Source organism: Hemicordylus capensis, chromosome 2 (assembly GCF_027244095.1).
Source record: "Hemicordylus capensis ecotype Gifberg chromosome 2, rHemCap1.1.pri, whole genome shotgun sequence".
NCBI classification, from domain to species: Eukaryota; Metazoa; Chordata; class Lepidosauria; order Squamata; family Cordylidae; genus Hemicordylus; species Hemicordylus capensis.
This window is the reverse complement of record NC_069658.1, coordinates 267,396,908-267,411,685: the sequence shown is the minus strand read 5'-3', so window position 1 is coordinate 267,411,685 and position 14,778 is coordinate 267,396,908. Positions and strand designations below refer to the sequence as shown.

General features: G+C 45.2%; 1 protein-coding gene across 2 annotated transcripts in view; it reads left to right on the top strand.

Moving 5' to 3' along the window:
• The window catches only part of ARIH2 (ariadne RBR E3 ubiquitin protein ligase 2), a 49,811-nt gene that overhangs the window by 15,308 nt on the left and 19,725 nt on the right, over window positions 1-14,778 (top strand). For both annotated transcript variants that reach the window (XM_053298130.1, XM_053298131.1), the window contains exons 3-4: window positions 6,384-6,451; window positions 7,488-7,551. In XM_053298130.1, the coding sequence (XP_053154105.1) occupies window positions 6,384-6,451; window positions 7,488-7,551 (132 nt within the window). The remainder of the gene's footprint in view (window positions 1-6,383; window positions 6,452-7,487; window positions 7,552-14,778) is intronic.

The window sequence follows — 14,778 nt, the reverse complement described above, 5'->3', positions numbered from 1 at the left end:
ATAATCCGCAGCCAAAGGCCACTGCAGCTGAGGATGCTGGGAGTTGCAGTCAACAACATCTGGGAATCTCTGTTACAGGGAACACTGTAGGATAGTTGTAGGTATTACTGAAATTTTCTTTGAACTGCTTGAAATATGTTATGAATGTTACATAGTATGTAGAAATGCATTGGGAGGTCTGCATATTGGTCATACAAGCTATACTAAGAAAATATTTGGTGTAGTCTGTATGTTAAACTGTATGGCTTGAATCCACTATTCAAGGCCTAACAAAGTAGGAGAAGCTTGTTAAGAACTCAGTATTTCTCTGCAGTACCTCTCTAGTGGGACTTGGTTTGGGGGCTCTCAAACCAAGTCCAAACATTGGATGAGAAATGTTTGCTTTGCTACTCACATCTACTGAGAGATTTCAGCTCTGTGTGGGAGAGCAATTAGGTTAAGGCTAGTGCTCACAGATTAAATGTGAGGAACAAGTTGTTCTAAGGTTTAACCAGAGATCCTCTTTCAGTCTACAGTCTAATTTGGTACACAGTGAATAAAGTGCCTGACATCTGCTTCCTTGCGCTTGGTGTACTTATCCTGAACTGCATTCATGTTTATGAATGTCTCTGATCTGGTGAATCTGGTTGTACTGGTGATGGAATAGTTGTAACATTTTCTATCTGGAGAAGTTGTTGCAGCGGGGGGAGGATGAAAGGGAAACTAATGCACATAAATAATTTTTGTAAAAGCCCCCCCCCCCCATCTAAAAGGTAGGAACAGTGATCTTACCACTGACAGGCACCAGAATATGTGACCTGACTCTAGTAAATGGGAACAGTTGGAGTATATATCATTTACATGCAATCCTGCCCATTTCCTTTGCCAAGTACTGGCACTAGAACACTGCACAATAGCTTAGTATGGTATAGTGTGGTTTGCCATAAACATGGCAAGAGCTCCTTCCAAGGACATACTTGGATAGGGGAACAGGCACTTTTGTGTGCTAACAGGAGACGATCTATGCATACTGTATCAGTTCCGCCCATTTTAAAGGGATGTAGCAAATGGGCTTTGTACCGTCTTACACTCTGCAGTTCTGATAATCAGGGGAAATGTAAGCACAGTTTTTGCTGATCCCTCTGATCTGTACTTCCCATAAGGTGGCAGTAAGTCTGTTGCAGGAGTAATTTCTGCACGTGGTGGAGCGGGAAAGGTCAACAGATTGCAACTGATACCAATGAAGAAAAATTCTGATTCTGAAATTTAAGAAATGTTTGTGGGGAATTGTATCTTAGACTGTGGGGTCAGGAAGATAGGCTTTACACTTGTTGAGCCATAGGGGACATCTAGGACAGCCCAACATTTTTGGTCCCCCGAAGTTCTGTATTGGTTATGGTGGTATTTGATGCTCATAAACTCTCTGGAAGAGTTGGACATATGCAATGAGGTCAGGGTTTGAAACCAAATTAATCACGACGGTGACATTTCAAGCAGACTGTGAGCTCCAAAAGGCTATTTCCAAATTGGGCAACAAAATGGCACATGCAACTATGTACACAAGTGAAAAATAATGCTCTTTGGAGCAAAAAAACAACAATCCTGTATACATAAGATTGGGTGGGGGTGGTCCTGAACTAGCTCTTCTTGCCTAGCAAAGCGATCTGGGGTTATTGTAAATAGCTTACTAAAACCCCAAAAAACTCTGTGCAGCAGCCATGGGGTGGGGAAAAACAATTTGGTGGCTAGAAACTATTGGGAAAGCAATTGGAAGTAAACAGTGGGTATCATAATGCCCTATTTAAGCCCCTAAATCCTTTGTGCAACCCTATATTTAAGCCCTCTAAAACTTAGGGACCAGCATTTTTTTGTATTTGCCTGTTTCAGGGTCATTAGAGAAGGTAATATTGTTTTACGCTATTTTCACCCTGTCTCTGTGGACAGTGATAGCTTCAGTATCTCTTGAAGTGCTGACAATATTCCCAGCAGCCAGCTCAAGCAGGTCACCATTTTGTAGCCTACCTCAAAGGGAAGAAGGCTTATGAGTTATGTAGGTGCTGTTTGTTCTATTTAGTACTACTTGTTTGCTGTAGAATGCACCAGAAGATGATCTTGGAGTCAGGGAAGATTTCGTCCCCTTCAGTGCCACTCACCCAGATTAAGTTCCAGATTACTGCAGGTGAAGAGGCAACTGGTTAAAGGCAAAACTGCTTTAGTGTGGCCATGCTTTCTAATACTGTGCTTTTGTGGGGGGAGAAAATGGATAGAGAGATTCTTCTCTCTCTCACATAACACTAGAACCAGGGGTCATCCCATGAAATTGATTGCCGGGAAATCTAGGACCAACAAATGGAAGTACTTTTTCACACAATGCATAATCCACTTGTGGAATTCTCTGCCACAAGTTGTGGTGACAGCCACCAACCTGGATGGCTTTAAGAGGGGTTTGGATAACTTCATGGAGGAAAGGTCTATCAATGGCTACTAGTTGGAGGGCTATAGGCCACCTCCAGCCTCAAAGGCAGGATGCCTCTGAGTACCAGTTGTAGGGGAGTAACAGAAGGAGAGAGGGCATGCCCTCAACTCCTGCCTGTGGCTTCCAGCAGCATCTGGTGGGCCACTGTGTGAAGCAGGATGCTGGACTAGATGAGCCTTGGGCCTGATCCAGCAGGGCTGTTCTTATGTTCTTATGTTAATCCCCATGTTCAGAGAGAGTCTTTTAAAATGCTGATTGCTGAAGACAAATGGGAAGACAGCTGACTTCTTGCCCTGCTTTTGAGCTTTCCAGGGGCACCAGGCTGGCCACTGTTGGAAACAAAATGCTGGGATCGATAGACCTTTGATCTGAGCCAGCCTGGTAGTTCTTATGTTCTTTACTGACTACTTTTTTGCACTTACCTGTAAGTGAGTCTGCCTTCTCTCCTGAACTTTGCTGGTGTGGATAGGAGAGCTATTAATGAAGTTGGAGAAGAGAGGTGTAATAAACTGACTTTTGGGAAGCTGTAGTTTTTCACTTGGAAGAGAGGGCTCTAAATTCCCCTTCCCTCTAGGGCACAGGGTTCTCAAACTTAGATCGCTAGATGTCATTAGACTACAACCCTCATCATCCCCAGCCAAAGGCCATTGTGGCTGGGGATGATGGGAGTTGTAGTCCAACAAATTCTGGTAATCTAAGTTTGAGAACACACTCCCCCTGCTCCCGGGAACTACACAGGCGAATTTCACTGTTTTACAGAGCCATCAATTCCTCTGTGATGATGTACCAACCTTTCTTCCAATCCCCATTCTAATCTCAGACCAATATGTATAACTAGTTATTTTAGGCCTGTTAAATTAACGGGCGCTAGGAGAGTTGTGCGCTCCGGGCCCCCCACCGCCATTCCCCCTCCCGCCGCCTCCAGTCTCCATGCCCCGGCCGGTCTCCTTGGCCGGGCAAGGGCCCCCCGCCACCGTCGGCCTTCCCTTTCTGGGCCGGGCCCTTCGCCGCCGGCCTCCGCTCCGCCGCCGGCCTCCGCTCCACCGCCGGCCTCCGCTCCGCCGCCGGCCTCCCCGGCTGGGCCAGGACCACCCGTCACCGCCGGCCTCCCCTTTCCGGCTTCCCCCGCCACCTCCTCACCCCGTCCGGTGGCTGTGGCCGCAGCTCTGCCGCCGCCTCGCCCGGCTTCTTCCATTCCTTCCTTTTTCAGCGGGCGGGCCAGACCCACCGCCGCTGCCTCTCCTCTACCCGTGGCCGGGCTGGACCCACTGCCTCCGCCTCTGCCCTCCCCGTGGCCGCCTCTGGCATTCTCGTGGCCGGGCGAACAACCGGCCAACATGGCCACCTGGTCCCGGCGGTCGTGTCTCCCTTGGCATGTTCTGGGCATGCGCTCTGCGCATGCCCAGAACAGCCGAGGGAGACACGGACGCACGCCAAGCACTTTATTATATAGGACTAGTATTAAGGGGCAAAGGCGGTCCTACTTAATATGCCCAGAAGAAAGAGGTAAGATCAGTGTGATCGGAAAGAGGTAAGAACATCTGGGAATCCTTGTTAGAGGGAACACTGGGTAAGATTAAATATGGGCTTATAGAAGTAAGCAACAATCACCACTTGCTCCACCACTCGACTTTATCCCATCTTCATGCCCACATTTTGTAACAATTTTCACCACTTATTCAAATGGCAACTACTTTGTAGTTACTTCAGTGTCTGCAAAATTGTAAGTCACTGGCAGCTGTTGCGCAGTAACAGTTTTCCCTTCAAATCATGTTTAGCATGTTTAAAATGGAGTTTCCTAGAATTACTCATTCTCAAATTTGCATCACCCTGAAAAACAGGAAGCACAGTTGCTCTGAGTGAGTGAAATTCAAGTGCAAGTGGTTGAGGTGTTTTTCTGTAAGAGTGCTTGCATTCAAGAAGACTGGGAAATGTAAAACAAAAACCTGCAATTCCATCAGTTTTTCCAGTATGGACCCCTGCTAATTGGGCAAAGAGGCACCTTTTTAACGTGGTGATTCTCTTTATTTAGCAGGGGAAGAGTAACTGGCCCTATCCACCCCCAGCACAGTACTTCCAGTGACTGTTGTTGGTGTGTATCTTATGTTTCTTTTTAGATTGTGAGCCCTTTGGGGACAGGGAGCCATCTTATTTATTTATTATCTCTCTGTGTAAACTGCTTTGGAAACTTTTGTTGAAAAGTGGTGTATAAATATTTGTGGTGGTGGTCTTTCCTATCAGGATTCTGTTCCTTTCTCGGTGTATCTGCAAGTAGGAGGAAGTGAAACCTTCAATATGTTTTAATGCACAAAAAGCCAAATATATGACAATCTTGTTATTTCTCTTGCCCTTCAGAAGTTCAGTGAAGATGCACCATGGAATCCAGGAATCACTTGCTGTATTCATACTCCAGCTGGGTCTGGTGGGGGGCAGGGTGGAAACTGAGATATCAAGTGTAAGGATGAAGGTCATATAGCCCATAACCCTAGAGCACAGGATAATTCTAGTTTGCAGGGCTTTCCTGCGAATCAATTTGGTAGGCATCTGCCTCCCATGAGAAGAGCTGATGCCCAAGCCTGTGCCGTCCTCGCATCCTGCAGTCACAGTTTGGGGTGAAACCTCTTGTATGAATCCATTAGTGCTTTAAATGTTCAAACCCTTCACTGTGGAATGTCTAATGCTCTCTTGTCTGGGCAGGGCTGTTAAGGTTGTCTGTAATCTTCCCTGTGCATAGAGCAAGTGTATATAAATTTATACTCCCCTATTTGCTGAATTCTTCCAAGGTTTAGGGGTGTGTGTGTGTTTGTTTAAAGGCCCTTTTTGGTTTAGAGAGTAGGATAGGAGAAGGCAGGGAATGAAATCGTAGGCACAGGGAGCAGTGCAAAAGCCTTATCAGACCTATCATCCCCTGACTATTCGGTTTTCACTGCAATTATGAGCATTCGAAGCCTGTTTGAAAAAAGCTGAGACTTTTTGGGTGCTAGAGTACTTATATCTACATACTGAATTCATGGATACATTGCTCATATATCTATCTGCTTGAGTACATCACAACACGCTCTTCCGTGGTGGGCTTGGCTGTATATTGAGTGAGTCATTATGAACTGATGGTGCATTTCTATGCATGTTTACTTAGAAGTAAGTCCAATTGAGTTCAATGGAGCTTACTTGCAAGTAAACATGTATAGGAGGATTCTAGCCTCTTCTTCTTTTGCATGATCTTGACCACGCAAATGGCGCCCATGCATGCATCCTGGCACCATGCTGGGGTACTTGGGCCGAGTGCTGCCCCAGCAGAAAGCTGCATGGGGCGGCGGAGAGCAGGTAGGGACTTGCTCTCCTCTTTCTTAAAGCTCCCCTGCGCCACTCCTAAAAGTTGCTTGAACTGCACTTCAAACCGTAGTTCGGTCACATCCCTAATGTGTGTGTGATGCTGTTGCAAAACACAGGTTATGAGACATATCACGTAATCTGAAATCCTCTGTCTTCCTAGCTTTGGCAGTTTGGTACAGGGTTCAAAGCCACTGTGCAAAATCTTGCAAACAGCATTGTGCCCAGTTCAGTCTAGTTCACACATGGTTTTACTGTAGCCCATAAGGATCAATATATAGAAATAATGGCATATCTGTGATTGTATACATGTAATTGAAAGACATTTATTTTTATTACTTTACGTGTGTACCCAGTCTTTTCTACAAAGGTGATATATATGGCTCCTCCACCTGCCATATTTTGCTCAGTCACTCTTACTGGGTAGGTTACTGTGCTAGAGAGAGCAATGATCTGACTCTGAATTTCACTAGCATTTTGATGGAACAGATTGGCCCTATTCTTTGGGGTGATGGAGATGTACTTGCCTGTATCACCTGAATATTCTAGAATTGTTCTGCTCATTGATCTGTGTATTTTTCTTCTTTGCTGTCTCTAGGTTTCACATGCAGTTGCTAAGCTTGTATTGGTTAGCTTCCATTGGCAAATCTCAGAAATTTTGGAAAGGTAAGCATATGTTCAAGCTGTACTTGATGCAAATTGTCTGTCTGTCCTTCCTTGTCAAAAACAAATACAGTAGGGTGTTACTCTCGTGCAAAGGCATTCCACTCATAGAAATATGAGAGAAGCACATCTCTCTGCTTGAACTGCCCTTAATTCAAATTTGTGCATAGCCCCTTGCAGATACTTGCAGCACTTCCCTCAGGCAATCAGGCAGAACAATGTTATAAAACATTGTTTGTCCTTTTATTTAGACCTCCAAAGGACTATGGTAGGCATATGTGGATATGATATGACTATAGTAGGCATATGTGGATAGGAAGGTTAGCAAAACATTTTTTCAAACTAGTCACCTGTGAATTGAAATGAATGGCAAAAATGAATTGTGGCAGTTTCCCTGTATGTGAGATTTATGATAGCATATAGCATTATTGGTGGTTTTTCACAACCTGAAAGAGGTTTTTTAATTTAAACCATTTTTGATGTTTTGGACTGCAATAATGTGCTCACTTGGGAGTAAGTCCTATTGAACAGTGGGACTTAACTTTCAAGTAAGCAGGTATAAAATAAGGTTGAACACTGAAAGGGGATTCTTCTCTACAGTCAACTGGAAGGCCTTGGTTCAGGAAATGATTTCCCCCCTTTTATGCCATTTATGAGTGGGTATAATAATGACCTGCCTGCCTTAGCTGGTTTTTATTTTTATTTTTAGATTTATAGACAGCCTTTCACAACCAGCCTCAAGGTGGTGTTCAGCATAAAATAGGCAACTATATAAAAGTAATACAAACAAATGTAAAAGAATGCAAAATAAAAATAAGCACTTGATCAGCAGCATCTAAATGTGTAAGAGAAATTCTTTAGTTACAGCCAGGCCTGCTCACTGAAGGCCAGGGTAAAAAGCATGGTTTTCAACTTGTAAGACTGAGTAAGATTATGATCATCATGAATACTTCCCTCTGAAACCTGTAGCTGTACTTAGATCTCATCATTTCCAAAGTCATGGCTCCATATTCACTTAGAGTGTTAACTCTTCTTTCAGGCACAAGTCCAATTCTGTCCAGTTGCTAGCGGAAGCACGAGTACAGCCTGCCTCATCCAAACATGTAAGTAACTGGCTATTTCAGCACATTTGGTACTAAAACCTTTTGTATATTCCTCTGAAGCCCTGTTTTGCCTCTATGGTCTAACCAGAGATTTCTCCACCTGTGAAAGGCGCGTAGCTTTAATTGAACAAGTGGGGATACAAATGTCCCTGGGCTCTGAGGGAGGGGCCCACTGGCTGGGTGACCGCTTGCTTTTGCTCTCCCCCATGTACCTCTCTGAAGAAGAGGATGGGCAGAGGTCCATCTTCACTTTTTGTCTCAGGACCCACTCCAGCCCTGCTACATCCCTTACCTGTAAGAAGAGCTTCTACTGTCACTGGCAGAGGTGTGAAGTCTATTTGTACCAGTGTCATAGCTCAACATGAACAGGTCCCATGCACTTGAGTTTGTCCTGCAGTGGAATTATGAATGTAAGTCTAGTGATACATACAGTAACTGCAGTTCTTGAAGAAGCCGGTGTACGTTGTTTGATGCTATGGAACAGGGGTTCCCAGCCTTTGGCCATTGTGGCTGGCTGGGGATGATGGGAGCTGAAGTTCAACAACACCCAGGGACCCAATGTTGGGAACTCCTACTATAGAGGTTTGTTGATGCTGCTCTCTAGGAGTAAAAACACAAGAAGACAGGCCTGGACAGCTTCTGTGGCACAAAGGGCCTCATTGTTGTATAATATCATAAGTGAAAGGTTTGCAGCTAATACTCATGTAGTTGATATAAGTTGCAGCAGTTTCACAAATGAGTTACCAGACTTTGGTTGGTGTTGACATGCATGTGCACAACTGCTTTGCCACTGCTTGAGTGGTATAATTCTCACTTGATTTTACCATTACAGTATTCATTCTTCCTCAGCAGTAATGTCTCCATTTGAATAGTAGCTAATGTAGGAACATCCAGATCTTCAATGTGGTTTCTGTGTTTCACACTCCTGGGCTTTGTGCCAGCGCAGAGGCCACGTCAGGACCCTTCTAGAGCTATCTCTCAACTATATTTTGGCGGGAACCCCTCCCACTCTACTAGTATACCAATGCACCCCTGCGGTTTTCCTCAGTCTTTCTTTCATCCTCCATGAGAGTTGGATCGGGTTTCCTTCTGTCATTTTTCACTGCCAAAAAATGAAACAACCCTTCTCCATTTCTCCTTTTTCCTTTTACTTCTGGTTCATTTGTGAGTTTTTTTCCTCCTTTTTGTTAGCATTTTTATTTTCATTGGTCTCCCCAAGAAAAAACAACCCTTCCCCTTCTGAGATCTGTGTTCCAGCATCAGTGGTGGTTTACCGGGTTGTTTGTTTCACCAGTGTATGACAAGCCAACCTGCATTCAAGAAATGTATTGGCTATGAGGCTAAGTTACCCACAACTGATGGACACAATTGCTGTCTCCTCTGCTTGGGGGACGGCCATATAGTGGACATCTGCCCCACTGTAGAAAGTTTACTAAGCAAGCCCGGAAGAAGAGAGCATCAAGATTGCTTTTGGCTCTTTGGGATCAGGCACTACGATTGGCGTGTGAAACTGCTGCTATGAGCAACCAAACAGGACTCTTCAGAGGTTGCTAGCACATCCAATCTGATCCCAACTGGGGCGGAGCCTCTGCAACTGCCAAATGAACACTTGCCAAACACGTCTAAGTCTCCCTCAGTACCAAGTACACCAGTTCCTTTGGATCAGCCCGCTGCTCCCATTCCGAAAAAGAAAAAGGTATCTTTGGAGACCTCAGCTACTTTGGAAAAGCCGAGAAAGACCATTCCAATGAAGAAGAAACACTGGAGGGAGAAGCTTAAGGCTTCAAACAATCAAAGGGGCAACAAAACTCTCCAGTTGGCTCTCCCCTTACCACTTGGATTCAAAGCATTGTTCCTGTCCAACACACTGCTCCTCACCCACGTGCCTCTCCCTGTTATAAGAACCAGGCGAGGTGGAGGAAATGGATTATATCCTCTCTGAAGCCAAATGCAGCTACCGCTCCTGCTCACCCAGGGATCAGGAGCACAAGTGGGAATTCAGCCTTGAACCCAGCCTGTTCCAACTAAGTTCTCTCGGTACCACTTGAACCCAAAAGCCTATGATCACTATGACCCTCATTATGAATCCAGACACTCCACGCTCAGACACATTGTCACGCTTGACGCTGGCATGAGTACTCCATTCGCTCGGACCTACCAGGAAGGAGACTGTTATGGTCTGGGCTACTACCCTCAGGATCACTCTCTGGTTAGGCCAGCTAGGTATGATTATGAATGGAATCACAGGTTCCATCACTGTTCCAGATCTCAATCCCATTCACCAAGAACCCAGCAGTTTCATCAGGGCAGACACCATTGTCGGGACAGATTCCGGTCACCAGCACGCACACAGCATGTTAAGGTAAATAGAGAAGCCTCTCTAGTTCAGCGGGCATGAAAGGAGAAAGAGACTTCCCCAATTCAGAAGACTCATCCAGCTCAAAAACTTCAGCACTCCCCTGCATGGGAGTTAAAACATCCCACCTAGAGGGAAGTGAATGCTTCAAAGACTAGATGAAACAGTCTCAGCTGTTCACCTGACGGTACACCTTCTGATGCACTTAGGGCTGCAAATACATTACAAAAAGTCAAACTTACAGCCCACTCAGAGGCTCTGATTCCTTGATCTCATAGTCAGTACAACCAGAGGACAACTGTTCCTGCCAGAAGATTGAGTTTGGTCCTTAATTGCTCTAACGGAAAAGGTTTAATGGAAACAAAGGCACACTGCATGGATGATGCAGCGCCTTTTGGGATATATGGTAGGCACCACACATGTATTGTCATATGCTCTTTTAAAGATGAGTCTTATGGCACTGGTTTCTAGACGTATTCCATCCACATATGCACTCTCCAAAAAAGCTGCTGCATCTTCCACCACAGGTCCAGAGAACAGTTTGCTGGTGGATGCACAGGCAGCACTTCACTGAAGGCACCCCTTTCGTACAGCTAGTACCAATGGTTGTCATTGCAACAGATGTATCAGTGCACAGATGGGGAGCACATTTTGCCAAATTTTCAGTAAGTGGCCACTGAACAAGGTCAGAAACTCAACAGCATATGAATCACCTTGAACTTCTCACCATTTACAAAGCTGTGAGGGCTTTTCTCCCAATCATTCGGAACACTGGAATTCAAATTCAGACCAACACCACCACAGTGAAAGCTTATATAAACAGACAAGGTGGAACAGGGGCCCGGAATCTGCAAGCCCTGTCCATGAGAGTTTGGAATTGGTGTATTGACTGGGAAATCACGCTCTCAGCACTAAATAGTTAGATGCTGAAGCTGTTGTTTAGATAACTTCTATTGTCTGAGTCTTGGGTGAGATTAGTCTACAATGTGTCTGGAGATGGGGAGACAGGGGGCATGTCCATTGATTATGGGGCAGCTATTCTGGTGGGGGGGGGGAATAGAAGAGTAACATTGGCAGGTCACCAGGCCATTACAGGAGAAGGGAAATGAGAAATTTAATAGCTGCTTCCCCTTCCAGCAGTCGTGCCAGCTCTTTGACCTTGGGGAGCAGTGCCAGCTACCCACAGAGCCTTACCTGTGTCAGGATGATCCAGAATAAATCAGAAACCATCCATGATCTGATTATGGATAAAGGGGCTGATCTGGTATGTGTCACAGAGACTGGGTTGGGGGAGGCTGGTGGCCCAGTCTGGTCCCAGCTTCTCCCTCCAGGGTACTCTGCTGAGGAGCAGGTGAGAGGACGTTGGCGGGGCGGTGGAGTGGGTGTGGTATACAAGAATAATATCCCCCTTACCACTATCCCTGTTGAAGTGTCTGACCGTATCGAATGTGTGTACTTAGGTTTGCGGTCCAGGGATAGACTGGAACTTTGGTTAGTTTACTGATCACCTCGCTTCCCCACAAGAGTCCCTAACTGAGCTGACGGACTTGGACTCAGGCTTGGCATTGGAGTCTTCCAGGTTTATGGTGGTGGGGAACTTCGGTATTTACTTTGAGACCAATTTGTCCAGAGCAGCTCAAGAGGTCATAGCAGCCATGACAACTAAAGGCCTATCCCAAGTGGTTTTGGGACCGGTGCATTTTGCTGGACACATGCTTGATCTGGTCTTTTACTCTGATCAGGGTGGTGTTTTGTATATGAGACTCCTGTGATTTCCCCATTTTCATGGATGTACCACCATCTGATTGAGGTTGGAATCACAATCATGCCCCACCTCCACTGGGGTAGGAGCCTCTTAGGATGGTCTGCCCAAGAAGGTTATTGGATCCAGTAGGATTTCAAGAAGCCGTGGAAGGATTTAGTGTTGGCTCTGCTGGTGATTCTGTTGATGCCCTGGTGGAGAACTCGAACAGCAAACTCACCAAGACAGTAGACATGATTGCTCCTAAGGATCCTCTCTGACTCACTTCAGAATTGGCCCTTGGTATATGGAAGAACTACAGGAGCTGAAGTGGTGCAGTAGACAGCTGGAGCGCAAGTGGAGAAAGATTCAACTCGAATCCGACAGATTGCAACATAGAGCACATTTGAAGACACATGCTCAGGCAATACATATCTGCAAACTCACATCCAGCAGAGTTGTTTAGGGTTGTGAAAGGTCTATCAGAATTTGGAACCATAAATTACCCATTGTTGTGTTTTCAATGAATTATTTGTGGGTAAAATATTTCATATTCCATCTGACTTAGACCCAGACGCCACAATTATTGCAGAGTCTAATGTGAAGGTGTCCAGCAACTCCTCTTATGTGGTAAGGCTGGATTAGTTTCAGTTTTTGACTCCTGGATAACCTGTGGATAACCTGCATGGAACAGTGGGGCCTACTACCTGTTCTCTTGACCCTGGTCTGACATGGCTTATACTGTCTGGCAGGGGGGTTGTTGTAGAAGGCCTGGTAGAGATTATAAATGTTTCTCTGAGGGAGGGCAGGATTTCTTCCTGTCTTAGGGAAGCAATAATTAGACCTCTTCTGAAGAAGCCTGCATTGGATCCATCAGAGTTAAGCCACTGTAGGCCTGTCTCCAACCTTAAATGGTTGGGCAAGGTAATTGAGAGGGTGGTGACCTCCCAGCTCCTGGCAGTCTGGGAGGAAACAGATTATCTAGACTGATTTCAAACTGGCTTATGGGCGCGCTATGGGGTGGAGACTGCCTTGGTCGGCCTGATGGATGATCTCCAACGGATAATAGAGAGAGGGAGTGAGACTCTGTTGGTCCTTCTAGATATCTCAGCGGCTTGCAATACTATCAACCATAGTATTTTTCTGGAGTGTCTAAGAGGTCTGGGAGTGGGAGGCACTGCTTTGCAGTGGTTTCACTCATACCTCTCAAGGAGATTCCAGATGGTGTTGCTTAGAGACTGTTGTTCTTCAAAATCTGAACTTTTATATGGTGTCCTCCAGGGCTCCATACTGCCTCCAATACTCTTTAATATCTACATGAAACCACTGGGAGAGATTATCAGGAGATTTAGTTCACAGTACTGTATATTGGTGTTATCAATGTGCCAAATCTATTTTTCTGTGTCAGCATCATCAGGAGAAGGTATCACTTCCCTAAATGTCTGCCTGGAGACAGTGATGAGCTGGATGAGGGATAACAAACTGAAAATTAAACCAAATAAGATGGAGTTACTATTGTGCAGGGTCAGAACTTGGGAGACAGTTTTGATCTGCCAGTTCTGGATGGGTCACACTTCCTCAGAAGGAACAGGTACACAGCCTGGGAATACTTCTAGCTCCAAATCTCTCTCTGGTGTCTTAGGTTCAGGCAGTGGCCCGAAGTGCTTCTATCAGCTTCACCTGATATGCCAGCTGCATTGGTTTCTTGAGATAAACTTCCTCACAACAGTAGTACATTTGCTGGTAATCTTGACTACTGCAATATGCTCTATGTGGGGCTGTATGTAGTCTGGCAACTGCAGTTGGTACAGAATGTGACAGCCAGGTTGGTCTGTGGGTCATCTCGAAGAGACCATATCACTCCTATATTAAAAGAACTACACTGACTACCAATAAGTTTCTGGGCAAAATACAAGGTACTGGTTATAATCTATAAAGCCTTGAACATCTTAGATCCTGGGTATTTTTAAAAAAACGTCGTCTTCACTATGATCCCCATCGCCAATTGAGATCATCCGGAGAGGTTCATCTGCAGTTTCCACCAGCTTGTCTGGGGGGTACACAGGGATGGGCCTCCTCTGTTGCTGCCCCGAAACTCTGGAATGTGTTCCTTGTTGAAATGAGTCTCCCCATATCTGACAACTTCTAAAAAGTCTGTAAAGACACAGTTATTCCCCCTAAGCTTTTTAACTAGACTTGTGGTTTTAAATTGTTTTTAAGATTTTAATTTCTGTTTTAATTTGTTTTATGTTGCTGTAAACGGCCAAGAGATGGTCATTTGGGGAGGTGTACAAATATAATACCAGGGCAAGCAAAATGTTTAATACCAGGCCAGCACTTTGATTAGACAGTACTCTGAATCTCACGGATGGCAACTATCCACTAGGAGGAAGAAGACCCTTTCCATGGTTGTGGAAAATGCTCAATTCCCAGCCTATTGCTCCGGTCCAACTTGCTGGATGATGCCTTCTCTAACCACTGGGGAAGGACTTTCCTCTATGTGTTTTCTCCAGTTCTCCTAATGCCAAATGTGCTACAAAAGATCCCACTCCAACAACGCTGACGTTATTCTCATAGCCTCTTGGTGACCACGAAGAACTTGCTTTCTGCTGCTACACAGACTAGCCTGGTAGGACTTATTTTGCCTTCCTTATCACCCAGAGCTCCTAATGCGGCATTCGGGACAGGTTTTTCATCCAGATCCAGCAACGCTCCATTTAACAGCATGGAGGATCCGGCCAACTGGAGCTCAACCTTACTGACAGTTCTCTCGGCAGACATACAGTCATCAATCAAGAGAACTTAAGCTTGTAAATGGAAGCGATTCTCTCTATTTGCAAATGACCACGGCATTGACACTTTTGTGCTTTTTGCCAAGGATATATGTACTATTTACTGCATTTAAAGGAATCTAAAGAGGTTTATGAAAGGTCTGTCATACAGTATGTTTGTTCCGATGATCTGATTTCCGCTCTCTCTTGGTCCTCTCCCAACTTATAAGGAGCCCCTTTGAATCTCTATCTTCTACGGACTTGTGTTTACTTAACTTAAAAACTGTCTTTCTCATAGCTATCACAGCAGCCAACAAGTCAGCCAGCTAAGAGCCCTCAGGATGGACTCTCCTTACTTG